General features: G+C 39.1%; 1 protein-coding gene across 1 annotated transcript in view; it reads right to left on the minus strand.

Moving 5' to 3' along the window:
* Positions 1-18,851, minus strand: part of KCNH1 (potassium voltage-gated channel subfamily H member 1) — a 179,407-nt gene that overhangs the window by 117,152 nt on the left and 43,404 nt on the right. The window contains exon 7 of the mRNA XM_035559434.2: positions 11,031-11,460. Within this exon, the coding sequence (XP_035415327.1) occupies positions 11,031-11,460 (430 nt within the window). The remainder of the gene's footprint in view (positions 1-11,030; positions 11,461-18,851) is intronic.

Genomic DNA, 18,851 nt, shown 5'->3' on the forward strand with positions numbered 1-18,851 from the left:
CCGTAAACCACTTACACATTACAGCAACGCGAGCTGTCTCTACTCCAACATTTTGTAACCTACAGCAAGCCTTTGAGTCCAATAGCAATTAGACAGTAAAGTAACTACATGCTTTTTGAAGATGATGCAGAGGTGATAGGTGCTTGGAAGATGCTTCAGATCTTCTGTCATATTCCATTTAAGATGAAAAGTGGCACAATGTGTCATATGACTAGATGCGCTATTTTGCTGTTTTTTCCCAAGCCTGTCTAATTGGATTTTTCTTAGACAGGAATGGACTTTGAAATACAGATTACTCTTATGCAAAACCAAATCCTTTTTCAGGATTTCTATCCTTCAGAAACAGAGCTGCTGCTTAAGAAAATTCTCCTGGGACAGCAGAAGAAACAAAAATCTGTCACACTTTTTGTGCATGGTATTTAACTAATTTTACAGGTGGGAATCCAAAATAAAATTCTGACCAGACGAAATGCACTCTTTCAGAGTGCCTCAGTAATTTAAGCATAAAACTCATCTTGTATGTTATCCCCTGTATGTTATCCCCCTGTCTGAAGCCCTTCTTCCTTTCCCTCTCCTCACCCCTTCCAGTCCACGTTCTGGACACCTCAGGCTCTTCCCTCTCAAACATGAACTTGAGTAAATGATGTTCCTTCACAATCCAAAAAAATCACAAAACAAATTGGTTGCACATGCTGACAAAAGTTTGAAAAAGCCACCAGGTTTCAGTGTTTTAAATCTACTTATAGGAAGCAGTATAAGAAATGGCCTAAGAAAAGCAAAATTCTGCACTAATAAGTTTACAGAAGCCTGTGATATGAAAGACATCAGATGATAAAGACACCTACAGCTGGGATACCTATTTGTTTTCCTCATTCTCCTCATTACAATTAAATAACTCAAGGTACAGATTTAGAAACACTCCACGACAGAGAGAAAAGCAATCATCTATAACATTACTGTAGTGTGAGCTCTCATCCACAACTTCAAAAAAGCAAACAAATGATTAACACTTTACAGCTCTCATCTTCTTTCCTGTCAAATGGAACATTTTTTTCTCCATTTACGTTTACAGTCCTTTCAAAAATTTCCAGTGGCTTGGGGATCCAGGTAAAACTCTGCAGGAGACAACAGACTGTAAGAACTTTGTGAATTACAGTTTTTCACAAAAACCTCACTTCAGAAATTATCCTGATTGGATTTGCATTATTCTGACGGTGATTGGGAGTCAAATTTCCTGGGAATATTCTAGCAATTAAATTCTAGTGTATTCTGAGGTACGAACATTCCCTAAATCCATCAGGCTGAAGTACAGGCTGAAATTTTTGAAGTCACTAAGGCAAGACAACACATCATGGGACAATTCATCCAGAATGTTGTGATACACCTCTGGATACATTTTTTCCCCCCACAAACAAATGGACGTGGCAAACTTACCATTGCCATTTGCAAATTGCCTTCTGCAGGGAGTTGAACAGCAAGAATTTCATCTAGTTTTAATCTTACACTTCAAATAACAAGAAAAAGAGTATTGCTTACTCAATTTTGCATCGTATGAAATAACAGCTCACACAGAGTTAGTTTATATTTCCTAAAAGCAGGCCAGGAAACAAAGTACTACCAAATTAATATACTCACAAAAACCATTTTATTTCTTCTATAAATATTGCCCTGAAGTATGTTGTGGTGAGGAGATGACTAACCCCATATGAATGGGGCACTGCTCATCTAGCTACGGTCGTTAGCTCAGACAGATTTATTACAGGATTAGCACTGGCGTTGTGAACCTGAAAAAACCTTTCAGCCCATCTTAGCCTGGAGACAATGATTTTTGTAGGAGTGAGCTATTTACATACGTGTCACCTAGAGCCTGCCCTTTTGCTGGCTTTGCCACCAGTGTTCTATGTTGCAGTAGTAGCGATCCTTTAAAAGTCCGCAGGCCTCTGATGCCTTACCCTACGAGGGGGCAACTTTTACGAGGCGCAGCTCTGGGTTTGAGTTTGGTGTGCTGTGAAGTCTGTCAGCACTGACCGCATCCCTCCAGCATGCCCTATCTGTGCTGGATATCAATTATGTAACTCCGTGCCGGCCAGACACAAACGCTTTAGCTCATCGGCGGTTTGGAGAATGCCTCTGTGAGCTGGTGCGGTCCCATGCCTGCTGATGAGAGGTAGCGATTCGCTCCGCTGAAAACTGCGTCGCTCAGGACTCAGCTGAAGGACTGTTTATACGACCAAAAAGCCTACAACGATGTCATCTATCCACTTCTTTTTGTTATCACAATGACTTTGGTGTTTGGGGTTTCAGTGGTTTGTTTGGTTGGTTTTTAGTCATTTATTTTCATTTGATTTCTGGTTTTTAAACTTTCTTTACTCTTAACAGGAAAAAATGGGGTATTTTCATATTTAGAGATAACCAGGCCAAATTCTGCCCTGGCAGCCAAAGCCTCCTTCAGAGAAACTCTATCCAGATTTGCTGAAACTTGATGTAGCTGAAAACCATATCCACGACACATCTGGTGGTTCTTTCTAATGGAGAAAGCATCCAAGGAAAATAACATTCAGAAATCCCAAACAGTTGCTTAGCAATTACACCAATAACACACCAGCTCTTCAAATATCATGAGCAGCTTCAACAAACAACCAATAAAGCAGAGCAGACAGGGATGAAGGAATAGATCTGGAAAGACTGCCCCTACTTATTAAAAAGGGGAGGGGAGGAAATAGGAATTAGTAATTTGACTGTTGTTGCTCATAGCTAAGACAGATGAGAATGAAAAGCAATCAAAGCTATCAGCCATACGGGGAGCATGCCAACTGCAACCGCAGTGGCTAGCAAGAAGTCCGTGGAATCTAAAAGATCTTTGCCACATCGCCAGGGTTAGTGATGAGGAACAGAGACCCCAGAGACCATTTTTCCAGGGTAAGGTTCCTTGTTTCTTTCCCAGCATGTGTCCAAATCAAAACAGCACACTTGCAATAACCACATATACAGAAGATGCTTTGGGTTGGAAGGCCTTTGTGTTCAGCCCGTGAGTGATATCCTCAGCAGACCGAGGCAGCGGTTGGCACGTGGCTGGTCACTGACCTCCAGCAAACCAATTTCACAATGCCCCTGGCCCCCAGCACCTGAAAGGCTACTAGTACTGCATGCTATCTTTTGCTAGAGCTCTGCCAATATAATTTGCCTCTTCCCTACTCCAGATTATACAGATAAACTCTGGATCAAGAGGTGGAGTTTATCAAGGTAACTGCTTTGAGGATCTAGTCTCGCATCTAGTTTTGAAGCAGTATCACTACTGAGGAGTAGCACAAGCAGCACAGTCGCAAGGAACCGTTCAGTGTGTGCGCTACACATGCTTCCCTTACAATTAGATAATCTGGTAATAAGTACACACAGCATGGCCACAGCCATTTGTTTAACAACTGAGGAACTGCATCACAAGGGGAACGCATGCCTCAGTACCATCACCAAACATGATGCTGCAGTGCACCTGTTTCTTGTTCAGATATTTTGATAACAACAGTCCATTTTTCATCTGTTTCTGGCTATCCTCTTTCACAAGTGCCTCTGAACACTTCCTCTCCTGCTGGGGGTCACCAAAGCATGCTACTCCCCTGTGACGCTGTGAAAGAGCAACACTGACCTGTGTCAGCATACAAACCACCACCATCTTCTCATAGTTCACAGGGATGTTCGCATTGCTAGGGCAGATTGCTGTTCCTTTCAGCAAGACCACTGTAAGTAAGACTACTTGATTATGCTTTCAAATGTACTTAATGCTATCCTCATTCCTTTTTTTTTTTTCTCCCTTTTGTGTAATGAGAAAGAAGCTATTCACAGACCTGGGATGTGCATCTACCTTAAACAGAGACAACTGCTGAAGTGCAGCAGGGATTGCATGATGCTAGTTTTGCACAAGATCAATGAAGATGAGTATTTTTGGTGTCTGCTCTGTTTTAGTTAATGATCTCAGTGGTTGAAAATTTATTACAGTACGTAAGCATGCATGTGCTTCAGTCTGACCTTTTAACTCCTGCTTTTGTTCTTTTTTCCATCATCCCTCTCACTACCTGGACTAATTAGAGTGCTCACAGTGAAAATTGTGATCAAGTTTAGCACTCAAACATGCGTCTTTTCCTCAGTGAACTGCCTCCTTTGGATGAGTCAAGCTCTGCAGTTCCAGGGGGTTCCTACTTCCCGAGGATAATTTACCTTAAAATGGTACTAAAAGTTTGGGACCTTTCAGGGCAACCGAAAACATTAGTGAGAGGCTTCCAAAACAAGTATGATAGATTTTGCTCAGTTGCTCAAAATCCAGATAGGCAAACATCCATCAATATTATGTTATAAGTAGAAAATGCAAAGCATTTTTAGAACTGTTCATCCTTACTCTACCTGCAGAGCAAGGTGATTGCTGACACAGTGCCCAGATATGAAAACTGCAAATGAAAGTCCTCGCATTTTTGCTATTGCTTAGAAAAAATAAACAATACACAACCCAACCTGACAGCTTCACTGAAAAAAATATATGAGAACTGTTATTTTGGGGTATATGTCTCCACAGGGGAGAAACTAAAAATTGCATTAACATTTTTTTCCCCAAAATATTAAAAATGGAAAATATGTCTTTTCACAGCCACAGAAAGTGGTTTTAAACTTGTTTTTATGTGGCATCAGCCTCTCTGAAAGATCTGTCTGTAGATATATAACCTATTAATTGGAAATTTAGTGCTCAAATTTAGTGCTCATCTGTGAAAAGGGATAAGCAAGTATGTTTTGATTCATCTACATTGAAGCTGAGGAGCCAATTGCTTTTACTTCCAGTAATGGCATTCCTATGACTATATATATATGTAGTCATGCATACACTCAATAAATAACTAGAGGCAAAACCATGCAGGTCAGTTCACTGACAGATGTGGAGACAGAGCCTGTTTTACAAAACTATCATTTACCTTATGTGCAGGAAAACAGCTACATAGCAATATGAATTGCTGCCTATCAGAAGCAGCAAGCATCCACAGAACAGAAATCCTCAAGAGCAGACAAATGATACTTCACACCTATCTTAAAATAATTTGTTCTTCTCAAGCAGATGTGCATTACTTGAGGTCAAGAATCGAGAGCATTTTTCACCTACCCACATCTCCCTTTGGTGGGGCTGACCAATGGACCATACATCCCCAGGGCTACGTGATGAGCACACTGCAGTGCGTCGCAACTCCAGGGTTTGCACCTACCCATGTTGAAATAACAAATAAAACACCTTTTCCCTGACACCTGCAGCCACCACAAGGTCAGCAGGACCCTGCATTTCAGAAGACAAGACCACCTCCAGCTCTGGCTCCCAAGCAGAGACCAGGGCTGCTGCGACCAAGGCACACCAAGGTTCTTCTGCTTCGCCCCAGGTGTAAAACCAACCAAAGGAGGCGGCCCTACAGGCTCAATGCCCACACACAGCTGTTTCACCTCAACCAGCCCTTCCAGTTTCTTTGTGCTGCTAGTGAGACATACACCCACCCTTCCTTCCATACGTTCACATACCCTAAACTTTTTACTCGGCCAACATTTGCGCTCGTTCAGCCAAAATTCCCACTGGTCCAGGATAAAATACAGAGATACGTAAGTGAAGTTAATTAAAGTTACCTGGATTTATTAGTTACCGTAACAAAAGACTGCATAAAAAGGAAAATGGAAGTTACCTATTTAATATTTATAGCAAAGTGCTATTACCAATGGTAAATGTACCTACAGAAAGTTAACATTACACAACTGTATTTCTGCCTCGGGATCAGCTTTGCAGGAGTAAGCAGTGAGCAGAAGGAGATCTATCAGCGGCTGAGTATAACAGAATGAATTCCAGCACTCTTTGCATAAGCACACTAAACACACATGGAGGGAGCACTAGTTATAAATTGCTTATGCTTTCTAATACTTGTAATATTCTGAGCCCTTCTGACACAAATGTCTTGGGTTTGATTTCACCATAGTCCTGTACTGACTGTACCAGGAGCCTTTCAGTCAGTTTTCCACTGCAGGAGACAGCAACACACATCCTGAAATCCCTTGTTTATTTACACAGTAACTCCTCTCCTGAAAACTGAGAGGCTCAGCAGACAACAGTCCAAAACCAAAGGAAACAGTATCGCTGCTACACACAACCTTCCTCCTCAGAAACTATTCAAGATACTCAGTCAAACCAAACAAAACCAAACCAAAAGCCAAGTTTGCTAGAAACAAGGTTGAGACAGCCTGCAAAAATGCACGACCTGGCAATGCTCCTCTGAGCAACACACACCATGCCAGGCCTTCCCCAGAGGTACATGAACTTTGTGCAATTAAATCCACTCTATTAAAAATCATTTTAGAAATATCCATGTGGAGAAAAAAAAAAAAAACGCTCCTTTTCTTCTTTTAAACATCATAATAGATACTCTCTCTGTTGGGCTGCATGTGTATACACATGCTACGTAAGTATGCACATGTATGTATAGAATCACAGAACGGTTTCTGTTGGAAGGGACCTTAAAGCCCACCCAGTTCCAACCCTGCCATGGGCAGGGACACCTCCCACCACACCAGGCTGCCCAAAGCCCCATCCAGCCTGGCCTTGAACACCTCCAGGGATGGGGCATCCACAGCTTCTCTGGGCAACCTGGTCCAATGCCTCAGTCCCCTCACAGCAAAGAATTTCTTTCTTGTATCTCATCTAAATCTTCCCTCATTTAGTTAAAAGCCATTATGCCTTGTCCTATCACTCCACCCCCTGACAGAGTCCCTCCCCAGCTTTCCTGCAGGCCCCCTTTAGGCACAGGAAGGCCGCTGTAAGGTCTCCCCAGAGCCTTCACTTCTCCAGGCTGAACAATCCCAACTCCCTCAGCCTGTCTTCATAGGAGAGGTGCTCCAGCCCCTTGATTATAGTAATAATAATTTATTTCTATGTTCACTGAGTCAGAAGAGTTCACACTTCTAAAAGTAAATTCTTGACTTCTCTCCACCCGATGCCAGCATCCATGCTGCAGGTAAGCAGTTCTGCAATGCCCCTACCACAGCAAACTGACGTAAAGACCCTCTACACCACAAGTGAGAAGCAGGGTGCAAATGCAGTGCTACAACCCGGCTGGAGGCAGGGAGAGCACCTCAAGGAAGGAGCAAGCTCCATGCTCCTGAAGCCCCTGGGCCAGCTGCCAGCGGGAGGCAGGCGATCAGCACACACGGATGCGGCACCGGTGCTTCGACTCTCTGCGTGTCAGCTGCCAGCCCATGCAAAGAAGGTGGAGGTCACAGACATCTTCACGTGTTGATCACCGCCTCTGTTTCAATAAAATTCAGTTTCTTTTAGAAAAAAAGTGGATCAAAATTTCACAAGACAAGCTGCTAGTTTGTCAGCGCAGTTCTTATTGCCCCTCTAAAAGCGCAGAGGATAAAACCCACAAACAGAAGGAAATTTTCTCACTTCCTTTCTCATCAGCTACATTTGTCCCCATCAGACTAATGGAAGTTGTACTATTCATTCACAGTTGGGAGGCTAATTGGCCCAAGGGGAAAAAAAATCCCTCCTATCAAATATTTCCAGCCTATTTAAAGTAAAATTTTGCTGGAATTAATTCAAAGTATTAATGCTGGTTGTTATACACTTGTCCCCAAATATCCATTTTTGATGACACTATAGTGACAGTTTGGGGATCTCAAAAACAATGTTGTTAACATATTGGCTTATTCAACTACACAAAAATGATGACACCCTCAAAGAAGAAGTGCCAGCAGTGTTTCCATTTCATACACAAAAGGTTGTAAACTGACTGGCACATATTTCACTGGACTATTTAAATACACAGGTATGTATTTTTGCCTATACCTAGCCATTCCAAACACAAGACAAATTTGCACACTTCTTAAAGAAAACCTCTAGCAGGGGAGAAGTTAATGGAGTAATGAATTTGAAGTTGGACTGCAAATCCCACCTATCTTCAACTGGAGTTTTAGATAGCCAAACCGCTTGGCTTTCTCTACCTTCACGGAAGAAAAATGGCATTCCCTGTGCTACTGAAAGATGAGAAGACACACCACTCGAGCATAGTTTTGAGTGTTAGTGTGCACCTGGATGCTCTTACATTTGTGGGAACGAGAAGAAAACTACTAAATTGATGCAACTGTGCAAAAGAGGACTTTCAATGTAATCCTACACTTTTGTGCTTATTTGTTAGTGAAAATGGCTTTCTTCTTTTCCACTACAGGCCATAGGTCTAATTATCACACCAAGGACACTTCAGTTTTCATGTACATAGTTTAAAGATATTCAGCAAATTGCAGGATCTAAAGACTGCATCTTCAGAAAATATATAAATCTATAGACATCTGTGGTATAGTCCTCTGGTTTTCAAGGCTCCTGCCCTTTGAGTTCCTAAGACAACTAGATCTGAAGTGTCAGGAAGATTACCTCAACACATTTGCCTAACCTCTTTTAAATCTATTTTCTGTCAAAGTCAGAAAGCTTGTGATACAAACCAACCTGGGTAGGAAGCTTATTAAAGTATTTGCTTTCAACATTTTTCACCCCAAACATACAATTTATTGTATAATCACATTTATTAATAAATAATATTAAGTTTTCAGCTGTTTGCCAACTTAATTTTAATTTATTTTGAAGTTTACTTGCAAAAGACTTTCTGTCCAGCACACGTATGTCTAATTCGTATAAGCACACCCCAAAATCTGTAATGTTTCATGTTTTTGAGATCTGCATCACTAAATACATCCTAAATTAATTGCAGTGTCAATGGTAAAATATTAAAGAGATATCACATACCCTGAACTTTTACTAGTAGACAGTAGCTTCTTTCTGATGCTTTGGACATCCACAGATGCTATCCACCCCATGTGCAAATCTATGTGATCTGACACAGGCAAATTGGGGAGCATAACAGGAACATGCAGCCACCAACTGTGATATGAGTTACAAGCTCAGCTCCTAGCAAACATTCTACTTGGCCAGGTACAAATACAGATTTTCCTAAGTGACGTACAGAAGTTCTAGCCAGGACACACCTTTTCCCTTCCCCACATCTGTCCCCCAATACATTTGCTACGTATCTTTTAGGTTCAGATAAAATTCTTATAAAGCTACCCTAGTTCAAGTTCAGATGAATGTTTGAGAGCTTGATTCTAAAGACAAAATAGTGTTACTTTAACATGAAATTTTACAGTGGAAGAAACCTTATCAGCAATTAAGCTCCAAATAGCTGCAAGCTAAACAAATCTGTTTAGCTGACCACAGCTCAAACCATCAGCATGTCAAAGGCAATCAAGAACCTGCAAGGTCCAGAGAGGTAAACTGAAAGACTGGATGACCTAGTTGCCACTCCTACAAACACATCTTGTGAACACTCCTAATGGTTTCCAAGTAGTTGTTCACAAGATAAAGATGCTCAGATATAGAGACGTTTATAGGGATAGATATTTAAGGTTCCAGAAATCCAATCAAATACAAACAAAATTGTTTCTGTCAAATATTATTGTGTTCATGACATTTAAAATTGCCAGAACACTATTTTTTAAAAAAACTTACTGAAACTAAAGTTCATTTTAGAATTCAGAGCAGATATCTATCAATTTTCACCTTGCATAAATTCAGTTTGTTTCCACCACACTTTGAAATGAAGAGTTTGGAAGAGGGACAACTCCAAAAATATCCCCACATATATTCTTGATTTTATAAAGGTTAGGTCTATCCAGTACTCACAGTACTGAATAATAATACTGAAGAGTACTAGCTATTCTTGTCTAGCTAGTATCATGAGCATAACATAATGAACAATAAGCCAAAGGTCAGAATATTTCCTATTAAAAAGGTACCTTCATCAAGAAATATGTATGGAAGCCTGTTTTGCACTCCACTGCTACATTGTGTAACTCATTGTCATGAGGAAATTGCCTTCAACTTTTATATAAATTCCACTTCTGCTACCACTGTGTTTTAATACAATAATGGGACTTTAAGCAGTGCAAAAAGCTAGGAGAATTAAATTAACAATTTTTATAACTAAAAATTCCCAATCCCTTCTCAATCAAGAATGCTTGTCTTTCTACTGATGGCCGTCAGCCTGCTCAACATCGCATGCATATTTCAGTGCACGATTTCAGTACTGCTGTAAAATGACACATACATCTGAATCAAAGCTGCACGTTGATATACCAGGCACTGTGGTGCTAATTGAGTTTCATTATATATTGGGTTTTAATTTTCTGCTTAGCAAGGACTAACTTTTTTTCCCCCTCTAAACGTACTATCACTGTACAGCAGTTTCTCTCTCTCTCTGCATAACAATGTCATGCTCTTCCACGTGTGAATTTTTTTTCCTCCTTATTTTGGTCCAAATCCCACCCTTATGCAGAAAAGCAGGACCGAGTTTAAGGGTGGCCAAAGTACAGTTCTTAACTGCAAGCAGCTCTCCAGGCACTTTGAGTAAGATCTTGCACTGAAGTGACACAACATGTCCAAAAGCTGGACAGCTTGGCAATGCGAATCCCCTTGCAACAAGGAAATATGAGCCAGGAGAGGTGCCCAAGGCCCGTATTATCTTATTTGCTTCAGGATCTGATGTATTCTCAGTCCTCAGTGGAGCTGATGGCCTCCAGAGAGCTACTATTGTCTCCTTCTTGTGAGATGCTCCTCAAACTCCCCCAGCTTATACCAAAGCGAGGCACAAGGGTTGTCTATGCTCACTCTATTAATTTTTAATACCTCAGGCTTTGTACATTTTCTATTTTACTTACAAGATAATATTGAAAGGATATTGACAGAATATTGCTTCCAAAATGACAGATTTTTTGCTAGTCACAGCAATGTTCCCATCTGTGATTTTAAAACTAACCAGTAAGAAAGCGTGATAACTATATTGCCACCCAAAATATTTTGGTTTTAACTGCACAATAATGTTCAGCATGATTCTAGATGTTCTTACGATACTCAGAATTCATGGCACATGGCTATCAGATGTTGCGTGAGAGAGAGAATCTCTAATACTTACAGCCAATCATCATCATAGCAACAGCAAAGATCTTCTCCCCATCTGTAGTTGGAGCGATGTTACCAAAACCAACACTGGTGAGGCTGGTCATCGTAAAATACAGTGAGGAGATGTAGACAGAGTCCTTGCTTGGACCGCCTTCCCATTTTCCAAAGCCTGATGTGTTAAAGCGGTAAGGTGTTCCTATCGACATTCCCAGCTGATAGAGCCAGCTCTCAGTTCGGATCGTGTTTGTATCCTCATCAATAACTTCATAGTCTCCTATGCTGTACCAAATGCAGGCCAGCCAGTGTGCCGCAAGACCAAACACGCACACCAGCAGAACCAAGACTGCTGCTCCATATTCAATGTAGTGGTCCAATTTCCGAGCTACACGACCGAGTCGAAGTAGTCTGACCACTTTAAGTGAACTGAAGAGGCTACTGATGCCCTAGAAGGATAAAGCACAGTGGCCATTAGAATCAAATATTAAAGCAACAATATTCATAACTGCAGTTTGCAAAGACACAAGGTGATCTATCACAAGTAGGTGTCCATCAGACAAAAAGATTGTGAAACATGAACAGCTTAATGACCCTTTTAAGGGACGGATACGTGCCTTCTTGTCTTCATGCACTAACATTTTGTGGGTTGCTCTCTGACCTCCCCTCTCAGATGCTTTGAATAGGTCTACAAATACCTTTGTAAAGGCTCCAAACGATAGCCTATTTATTGCATGCCCAGTTGTGCAAGTGAACTGTCCCTGAGTATCCTGATGCTACTTTAGGCTGACTGAAAATACATATGGAAGTCACTGACCATTAAATTATACAAATCTAATGTTTGAGAGGAACATAATAAGACACCTACTGAATTCATTCCAGCATCTGGATTCATTAACCTCTTATAGCTATTTCTGACTTTCCCATCAATTCTCTTTATGATCCAGGGCAGCGCGTGTGCTCTCATTTCTCAGATATAACACAGTTTGCAGTATTTAGCTCAGACATCAGCAAGATAAATAAAGGCGGACAAAAAATGCTGGAAGTACCTGGTGATTTGTAATTTTTCAGTGTAAGTGCATTTCCTATGACTTTACTTTCATGTAAGCATTCACTCACTATTCAGTCTTACAACATTTCTCAGACGGACTACACAAAGATTAAGTATTTCAAATATCTCACTGTCTAATCCCCCCATTATTTTATTTTTGACAGCTTTGCTATCAATGTAGTATTTCTGTGCTGATACTAATACAGCTCCCATAAAACAGAATTAAGCCAGCATGTAGGCTTTTACATTGTTAACTTTCAGACAGATTTGTACTCCCAAGCTCAAGTAGTTAAATAAAAACAAAAATTCAAAGCCATTTCAGAAACCAAAATATCTGAACAGCCTTTCATAAAAACCTTTTGTGTTTTTTTTTCCTGCCCTCCCTCTCCCCCCCTTATCAAGATGGTTTTCATACATAGAAGTCTGATTAAAATTTAAGCAGACTGGTTTAATGAGTATTTCTGGAAATGTATAATTGCATGCTTCTGGTCACCAGCTTTTACTGGAAGTTTGTTTATTCCTGCATAAATACAACTGCTTTGGTATCTCAGGCTGGTTCAATGCACTAGAAGAGATGTTTTATTAAATAATTACATAAAGCATATTGACTCATGTTCCCTGGGACTGCAGCAATGTATTTCCTCTTTATTTCATGAATTTGTCATGATTACATTGACTCATTTTCAGAGACAGATATAATTTGTTACCTGGGAACACATTAGCAATTTCCCTCCAGGGGAGGGAACGTAGGTACTTCTGAAGACTCACTATGGAGAGGGAAAGAGGGGGAAAAGACTTAACAACAACAAATTATAAAGTGATAACCATATTTTAGAAACCAGACATGCAAGTCCCTGAGTGATGAGCATGCATAGTCTCTACAGTCTAAATAGCTGCATTCTGATACTATCGCACAGCCTTCCGGCATTCTTCCTCAAGACCAAAACCCATTTCTCCCTCGCCCCTTTACAAACTTTAACTGGAAAACTGTATTGTACTGCATTTTGAGAAGTATCCAGTAATGACCTACCTTAAGCTTTAGTCTCAAAGCCAAACTCTTTAATCACACAGTCTCAGGCAATGGCAAGAAAAAATTATAACCCAGCATTCTAAATACTAGTTTTATTTTTGCCTAAGAATGATGATGCAAAACTTGTCCTATAAAGTTTATTGCTGGATTAAAAAAAGAAAAAAAAAGAAAAGAAAAAAAAAGAAAAGAAAAAAAAGGTTAAAAAAAAGTTGCTTGTCATTTAAAGTCCTACCAAAGAAAAACAGTGATTCTGGAAGGACTTGGAATTCTTGGAATTTGGTTAATTCTTAATCGAATTAGTTTGAAAATAAGGATTAGAAATACTAGGGGAAAAAAATCACAGAAAGGGAGCTGAAACTAGATAAAAAATATGAATACAATGTTTGAAATTAGATGAAAAAGTTCAAAGCAAGCTACTTTGCTTTCAGAGCTTCAGAACAGATTATTTGGAGATCGCTGTACTCTTACCCTAATTTCCCTTGTGAAATATGCAAAAAGGAATTTTGTAAAACATTTCAAATGTGATAGAGCTGTATCACTTGGGAGAAAGACATTCTACCAAATTCTGATCAGATGTAGAGAGAATTAAGTTTTTTGTACAAAAAGAACTTGCTTATTTACAGAAAATAAATGCTTGATTTGGTTGCATTCAAAGGATGCATTTAATATTTAAATCAATCACAATATTTCATGCAACTGCATTGCCAATAAGATTCTAAAAGTTCAGCAAAAGCAAAAAAAGAAATCACAATCTTAATCTCAGCATTAACAGTATTTTCTATTTGATTTCCTCAGGGAAGAAAGGTTTTGTCTATTCTAAATAGATCAATATCAAGATGAAGAAATGCCCAGGGAAGTAATTATTTATACAGTTCTCTTAAAAATTCGTAAGTGACGGAATTTTAAATGGGTATAAACAATGGAAACATAATAGCCTATTTCATAGATTATATAGCAGAAAAAAAAATCAGATCCTTCCCCAAGACTTTAAAACAGTATTTTTTGTCACTAAATTTAGCAAGTAATATTTTAATACTCCCAAGAATAGATCTGCTGGATTCAAAACTGGCATTTTTAGATTGCCACTTTCTAAAATAGAACTGTGCTTTTTGATTACTGTCCATTTTAATGCTCCTATCAGTGCAGATTATTTTTATGCTTTTATCATACAGATGGCTCCACGATGTCACACAAAAGAAGAGCCTGAACTCAATTTACTCCCCTTGATGCACATCCCACCCTCTTAGCTCTGCTCCTGCTACAGCCTTTGAGTTGCAGACTAAGAGATGCTCAGAGCTACTTCTGCCCAAAGGAAACCTTGGTTCATAAAGAGCTAGAAATTATACCACAGGTCCCAGACTGCCCAAAGAGGCACCCTCAGATGCTCTGCTGTAAAGGATCACCTGAAGGCATTTCTGTGTGTCAGCCTAGAAAAGGACAAGATTAAATAATATCCCAGAAAGTCCTACCTGGGCCAGATTTTCACATACATGGTTCCAGCTGTTCATACTCTACCCAACCGATCCCTCCTCGTGGGGGTATGTAAAAGCTAAGAAATCTGTTCTGTGGCCAAGGCAGAAAACCAGTATATTTTTAATATATTTTTGTTACAGGGGAAACTAGTGTGCAGCACTAACACAAATAAGGCATCAAATGCTGAATTTCACATAAGCTTATATATCAAATTGTTTGAAATAACCGAATGAAACTAAATACTCTGCAGATGATACCTACATATAGTTGTGTACTGGATTTGACTGGGATAGAGTTAATTTTCTTTAGTATGGTGCTACATTTTGGATTTGTGACAAAAACAATGTTGATACCAGATAAAAGTTTTAGTAGTTGCTGAACAGCGCTTACACAGCATCAAGCTCTTTTCTACTTTCCCTCTGCCCCACCAGCAAGGAGGCTGGGTGTGCAAAAGAAGCTGGGAGGGGACAAAGCCAGGACAGCTGATCCCTGCTGATCAAAGAGATATACCATACCACACCACATGGTGCCGTGCTCAGCAAGAAAACTGAAGAGGAATTTTCCAAGGTGGCTGTTGCTCAGGGACATGCTTGGCATTGGTCAGCTCGTAACAAGCAACTGCTTTTTCTATTTTTATTTTTTAATTATTAAATGGTCTTTAACTCAACCCATGAGTTTCTAACTTTTGCCCTTTTCATTCTCTTCCCCCACCCCACTGGAGCAAGCGACTGAGCGGTACTTAGCTGCTTACTGGGGTTAAACCACAACAAGTTGCTGACATTTATTCAGATATTTAATATGCTGGTAGTTTTACTTTCATTGCTAGTGATGGCTGATGCATGAAAATTGAAGAATCTGTAGCAAGTCCCCTCCAAACCAAACAGCAAGCTCAAAGCACTGACAGCCAGAAGAAATAACTCTGTGTTCTCTGACTGAGCAAACCTGTCAAAAGTGCTTAAAATAATAAATACAACCACTCCCTCCCCTTTCCTCTCCTCCTATGCAGTCTTTGCAGAATAGAACTACACTTCAAAACCAACAGAAAAACAGATCAGTTTTCCTTAGTACTGGAGGAAAGCAGAACCCACATTTTATATTAAAAGAAAATGCTTCAGAAGTTTATCCGTGAAATACCGCCAGAACTAAATTTCCATGCATAACTTGTTGTAAATCTGATTTACTCACTAGATACTGTGCATATTTACACATAGATTTCCTTCTGTATCTCCCTGTTTTCTGCAAGACATGATCTATTGTCAGTGCACCCCATGTCTTGCACTGATCTCTCAGATGTAATTTTCTCTCAAAGCACAGGATCCAGGATATCAATGTTTTGTTTTTAGCTTTGCATCAGACAACAGAAGATTTATACCATTACTTCCACATCCATGAAAAGAGTTGAAGAGATGAGACACTGTGATTAATTACTTTGTGAAGGTTTGTGAAAACATAAGGGCTGTAGCAGAGTAATTATTTGTTTCTTGTGTCATTACAGTGCCTATGAACAGCAACAGTGGACACTACAGTGCTAGATGCTGTACAAATAAAAAGAAGTTACTGCTGCTCGTTTGCTAAGCAAAATGAAATTCAATCCAAAATTTACTGTGTAATAGAATTGCACCTAGAAAAAAAAATACAGTTTAAAGAACAGCAATAAAAATGATCTACAGACAAAAAAAAAAAGTGAAAAATTATTCATTTTCCCGTCCAAACAAACAGGACATAGAATGAACAACTTTTGGGAAGAAGTAAATTGCAACTTTCATCCCACCTCCTAGAGTTGTACTAAAGCTAGGACATCAGTAAGATTCAATCTGCATGACGTATAATATTCACTTTTTAGGCCATTATTTACTTTCCACATATACAGAAAGAAAATGGACTTAACCCAACCATTACGATTTTTTTCTAGGCTCAAAGGAAGTATAATTTATTTCCTACCTACTATCTATTTTTAAAAATAAAAATATTTAATATTGACACAAATCTGCTCTAGGTTTTCCAGCACTTTCTTCTCACTTATAACAGCTGAAGCTCTGATTTTACCTCAATTAAAGGGAGATGAAGGAGACTAAAAGCTAACCACTAAAGGAATGAAACAGAACAAAAAAATAAATTATTTATCTAGAAAAGGAGACAATGAACCAAATTTATCACTAGCATACATGAGACACGAGACACGGAAAGCAACACTTTCTTATCAGGTTGTTATTAGGACTTCTCATTTTTGTTATTTGCCTCTTCTGATTTTCTTAATCAGGTTCTGAAAACATGACCTTTCCTACAGACTGCCATATTTAACAGCCAACAGATGAGATAACATTATGCACACAGGTAAAAATCAATACCTAAACTCTCTGGTTACTGCTGTGGTTCTCAGTACTGAAGAAGGCAGATCTCTAAAATCACAATGCTTATTTCAGTCAGACATTTCCCAGCTTGATTAGATTCCAGGGAGAAACAACAGTAATTCATGCATACGAGCACAGGGTGTGGGAAGAGATGAAAAGGTTGATTTTTCATTTATAAATCTACGTCCATCCTAGCCTCACCAGAAAACAGCATATCCAGGAAGCAAGCACTTTTTAAAAGCACTGACTTTAAGAGGAAGAACATGGATAAAGATAACATGTAAGTAATCTAAAGCTTCAAAGTGCTATTCTCCATTCCACTTTCCGCACTACCAAATCAAAAATTTACCCCTAACAGACACCTATCTTCTTCCCTCAATGCCTCTGCTTCAAAGAACCAGCCAGTTCCAGAAGCTTTTTACTTACCTCAAATAGGCAAAACACCCAAATAAGATTTAGTGTTACTGGCATCTAGTACCACTCCATCTTAAATTCTAATCCAATCCCTAATATGAAATAGACTATACAGCAACCATTTAGCTACTCAGATAAATACCCTTTGCCATCTCATCTGACTTTCTGCCTCAGATCAATAAAAGCTTGCTGAACTGGGGAAAAAACGAAACTGATCCCTATCTCTGAAACATGCTTCCCTTTATGTGTAGCCTAAGTATCACTCGAACAGCAGCTTTTTGAAATAATTCAGAATCTAATAAATTCAATTAGCTCTCCTTCTTGGACAAAGGCTATCACCATAGATTATCACTGAAAATGTAATTCAGTGTTTTAATTCTTTTAGCTTTATATAGATTGAACAGCTTATGTAGACTACTATTCTGTCTTTAACAGCATGATAAATCACGTCGTGCTTTTCAAAGCTAGGAAGTAGCCTTGAAACGTAATCACACCCTTACTTATCCATGACATAGCAAAAAGACTAATTTGAACATTAGTAGTGCAGAAGAGCTAACTGGTATCTTAACAGCCACAAGCAGAACCTATACAGAGGGGGTGTATGTGCCTACACATATAAAACCAACACAGTTTGGAAAACAGGGTTTAGAAGAAAAAGGCAGCCTACCCCTCACGACAGTCGCATAAAGGAGGCACTTCATTAGTAGCATGGAGGTTGGCTTTTTAGGAGTTTATCCCTTCCCATCTTCTGTCAGCACATCCAAGAACCACACTATACCAACATTTCTGCAATGCCTGGCTCATACTCTGATATATAGCTGCTTTGTTATAGACATTACAAAGAAAAGTAGGTTATGACTGCTTTAGCTCTAATTAGCCACATAAAAAATATTAATTCATTACCAGATTTATCAATAGACTTGCATCCAAAACAGTTACAGTATTGCCTAATAAGACAGGCACAAATAGGAGAGATGAACTATGCAGTTTCAAAGACTTCAAATTACATAGCTGTTTGCAGTTTAGGAGACTTTAAAAATAATATTTTCCAGTTTGCAAAATTCAACCAAAATTCTTTATGGACCCCTGATTATTCAATAAAACTATAAATGATAATTTATTCATGATAATTTATTACCTTGCCCTTTATTGCAAAAAAATTGTAAAACAAATCAAGGCAATTTGCATGCTTTTCAGTATAGCTACTTCAGTAATTCCTAGGTAGCCAATTTGTATTAGCATGAGAGATTATTTCACTAATAAGGTTTTAAATTAATCTATTGCAAAAGTACTGTCTCACATTTGCCAAAAATCTGACAAGCAACACATTCATTTCTTCCTCTCTTACAACTCACTGTTTACTTTCAAGCTGCATCATGCTCACTTAGTACTAAATAGCTTAATTTTCTTTGATTACTTCTGTATTGTGTTTTTCCTGTGACTTTTTTATCATCATAAATTTTGTTGTTTGAAAGCTCTATGTCATCTTTGCCTAAATGCTAGCTTTACTCTTTTTCATGC

This window comes from Cygnus atratus, chromosome 3 (genome assembly GCF_013377495.2).
Source record: "Cygnus atratus isolate AKBS03 ecotype Queensland, Australia chromosome 3, CAtr_DNAZoo_HiC_assembly, whole genome shotgun sequence".
NCBI classification, from domain to species: domain Eukaryota; kingdom Metazoa; phylum Chordata; class Aves; order Anseriformes; family Anatidae; genus Cygnus; species Cygnus atratus.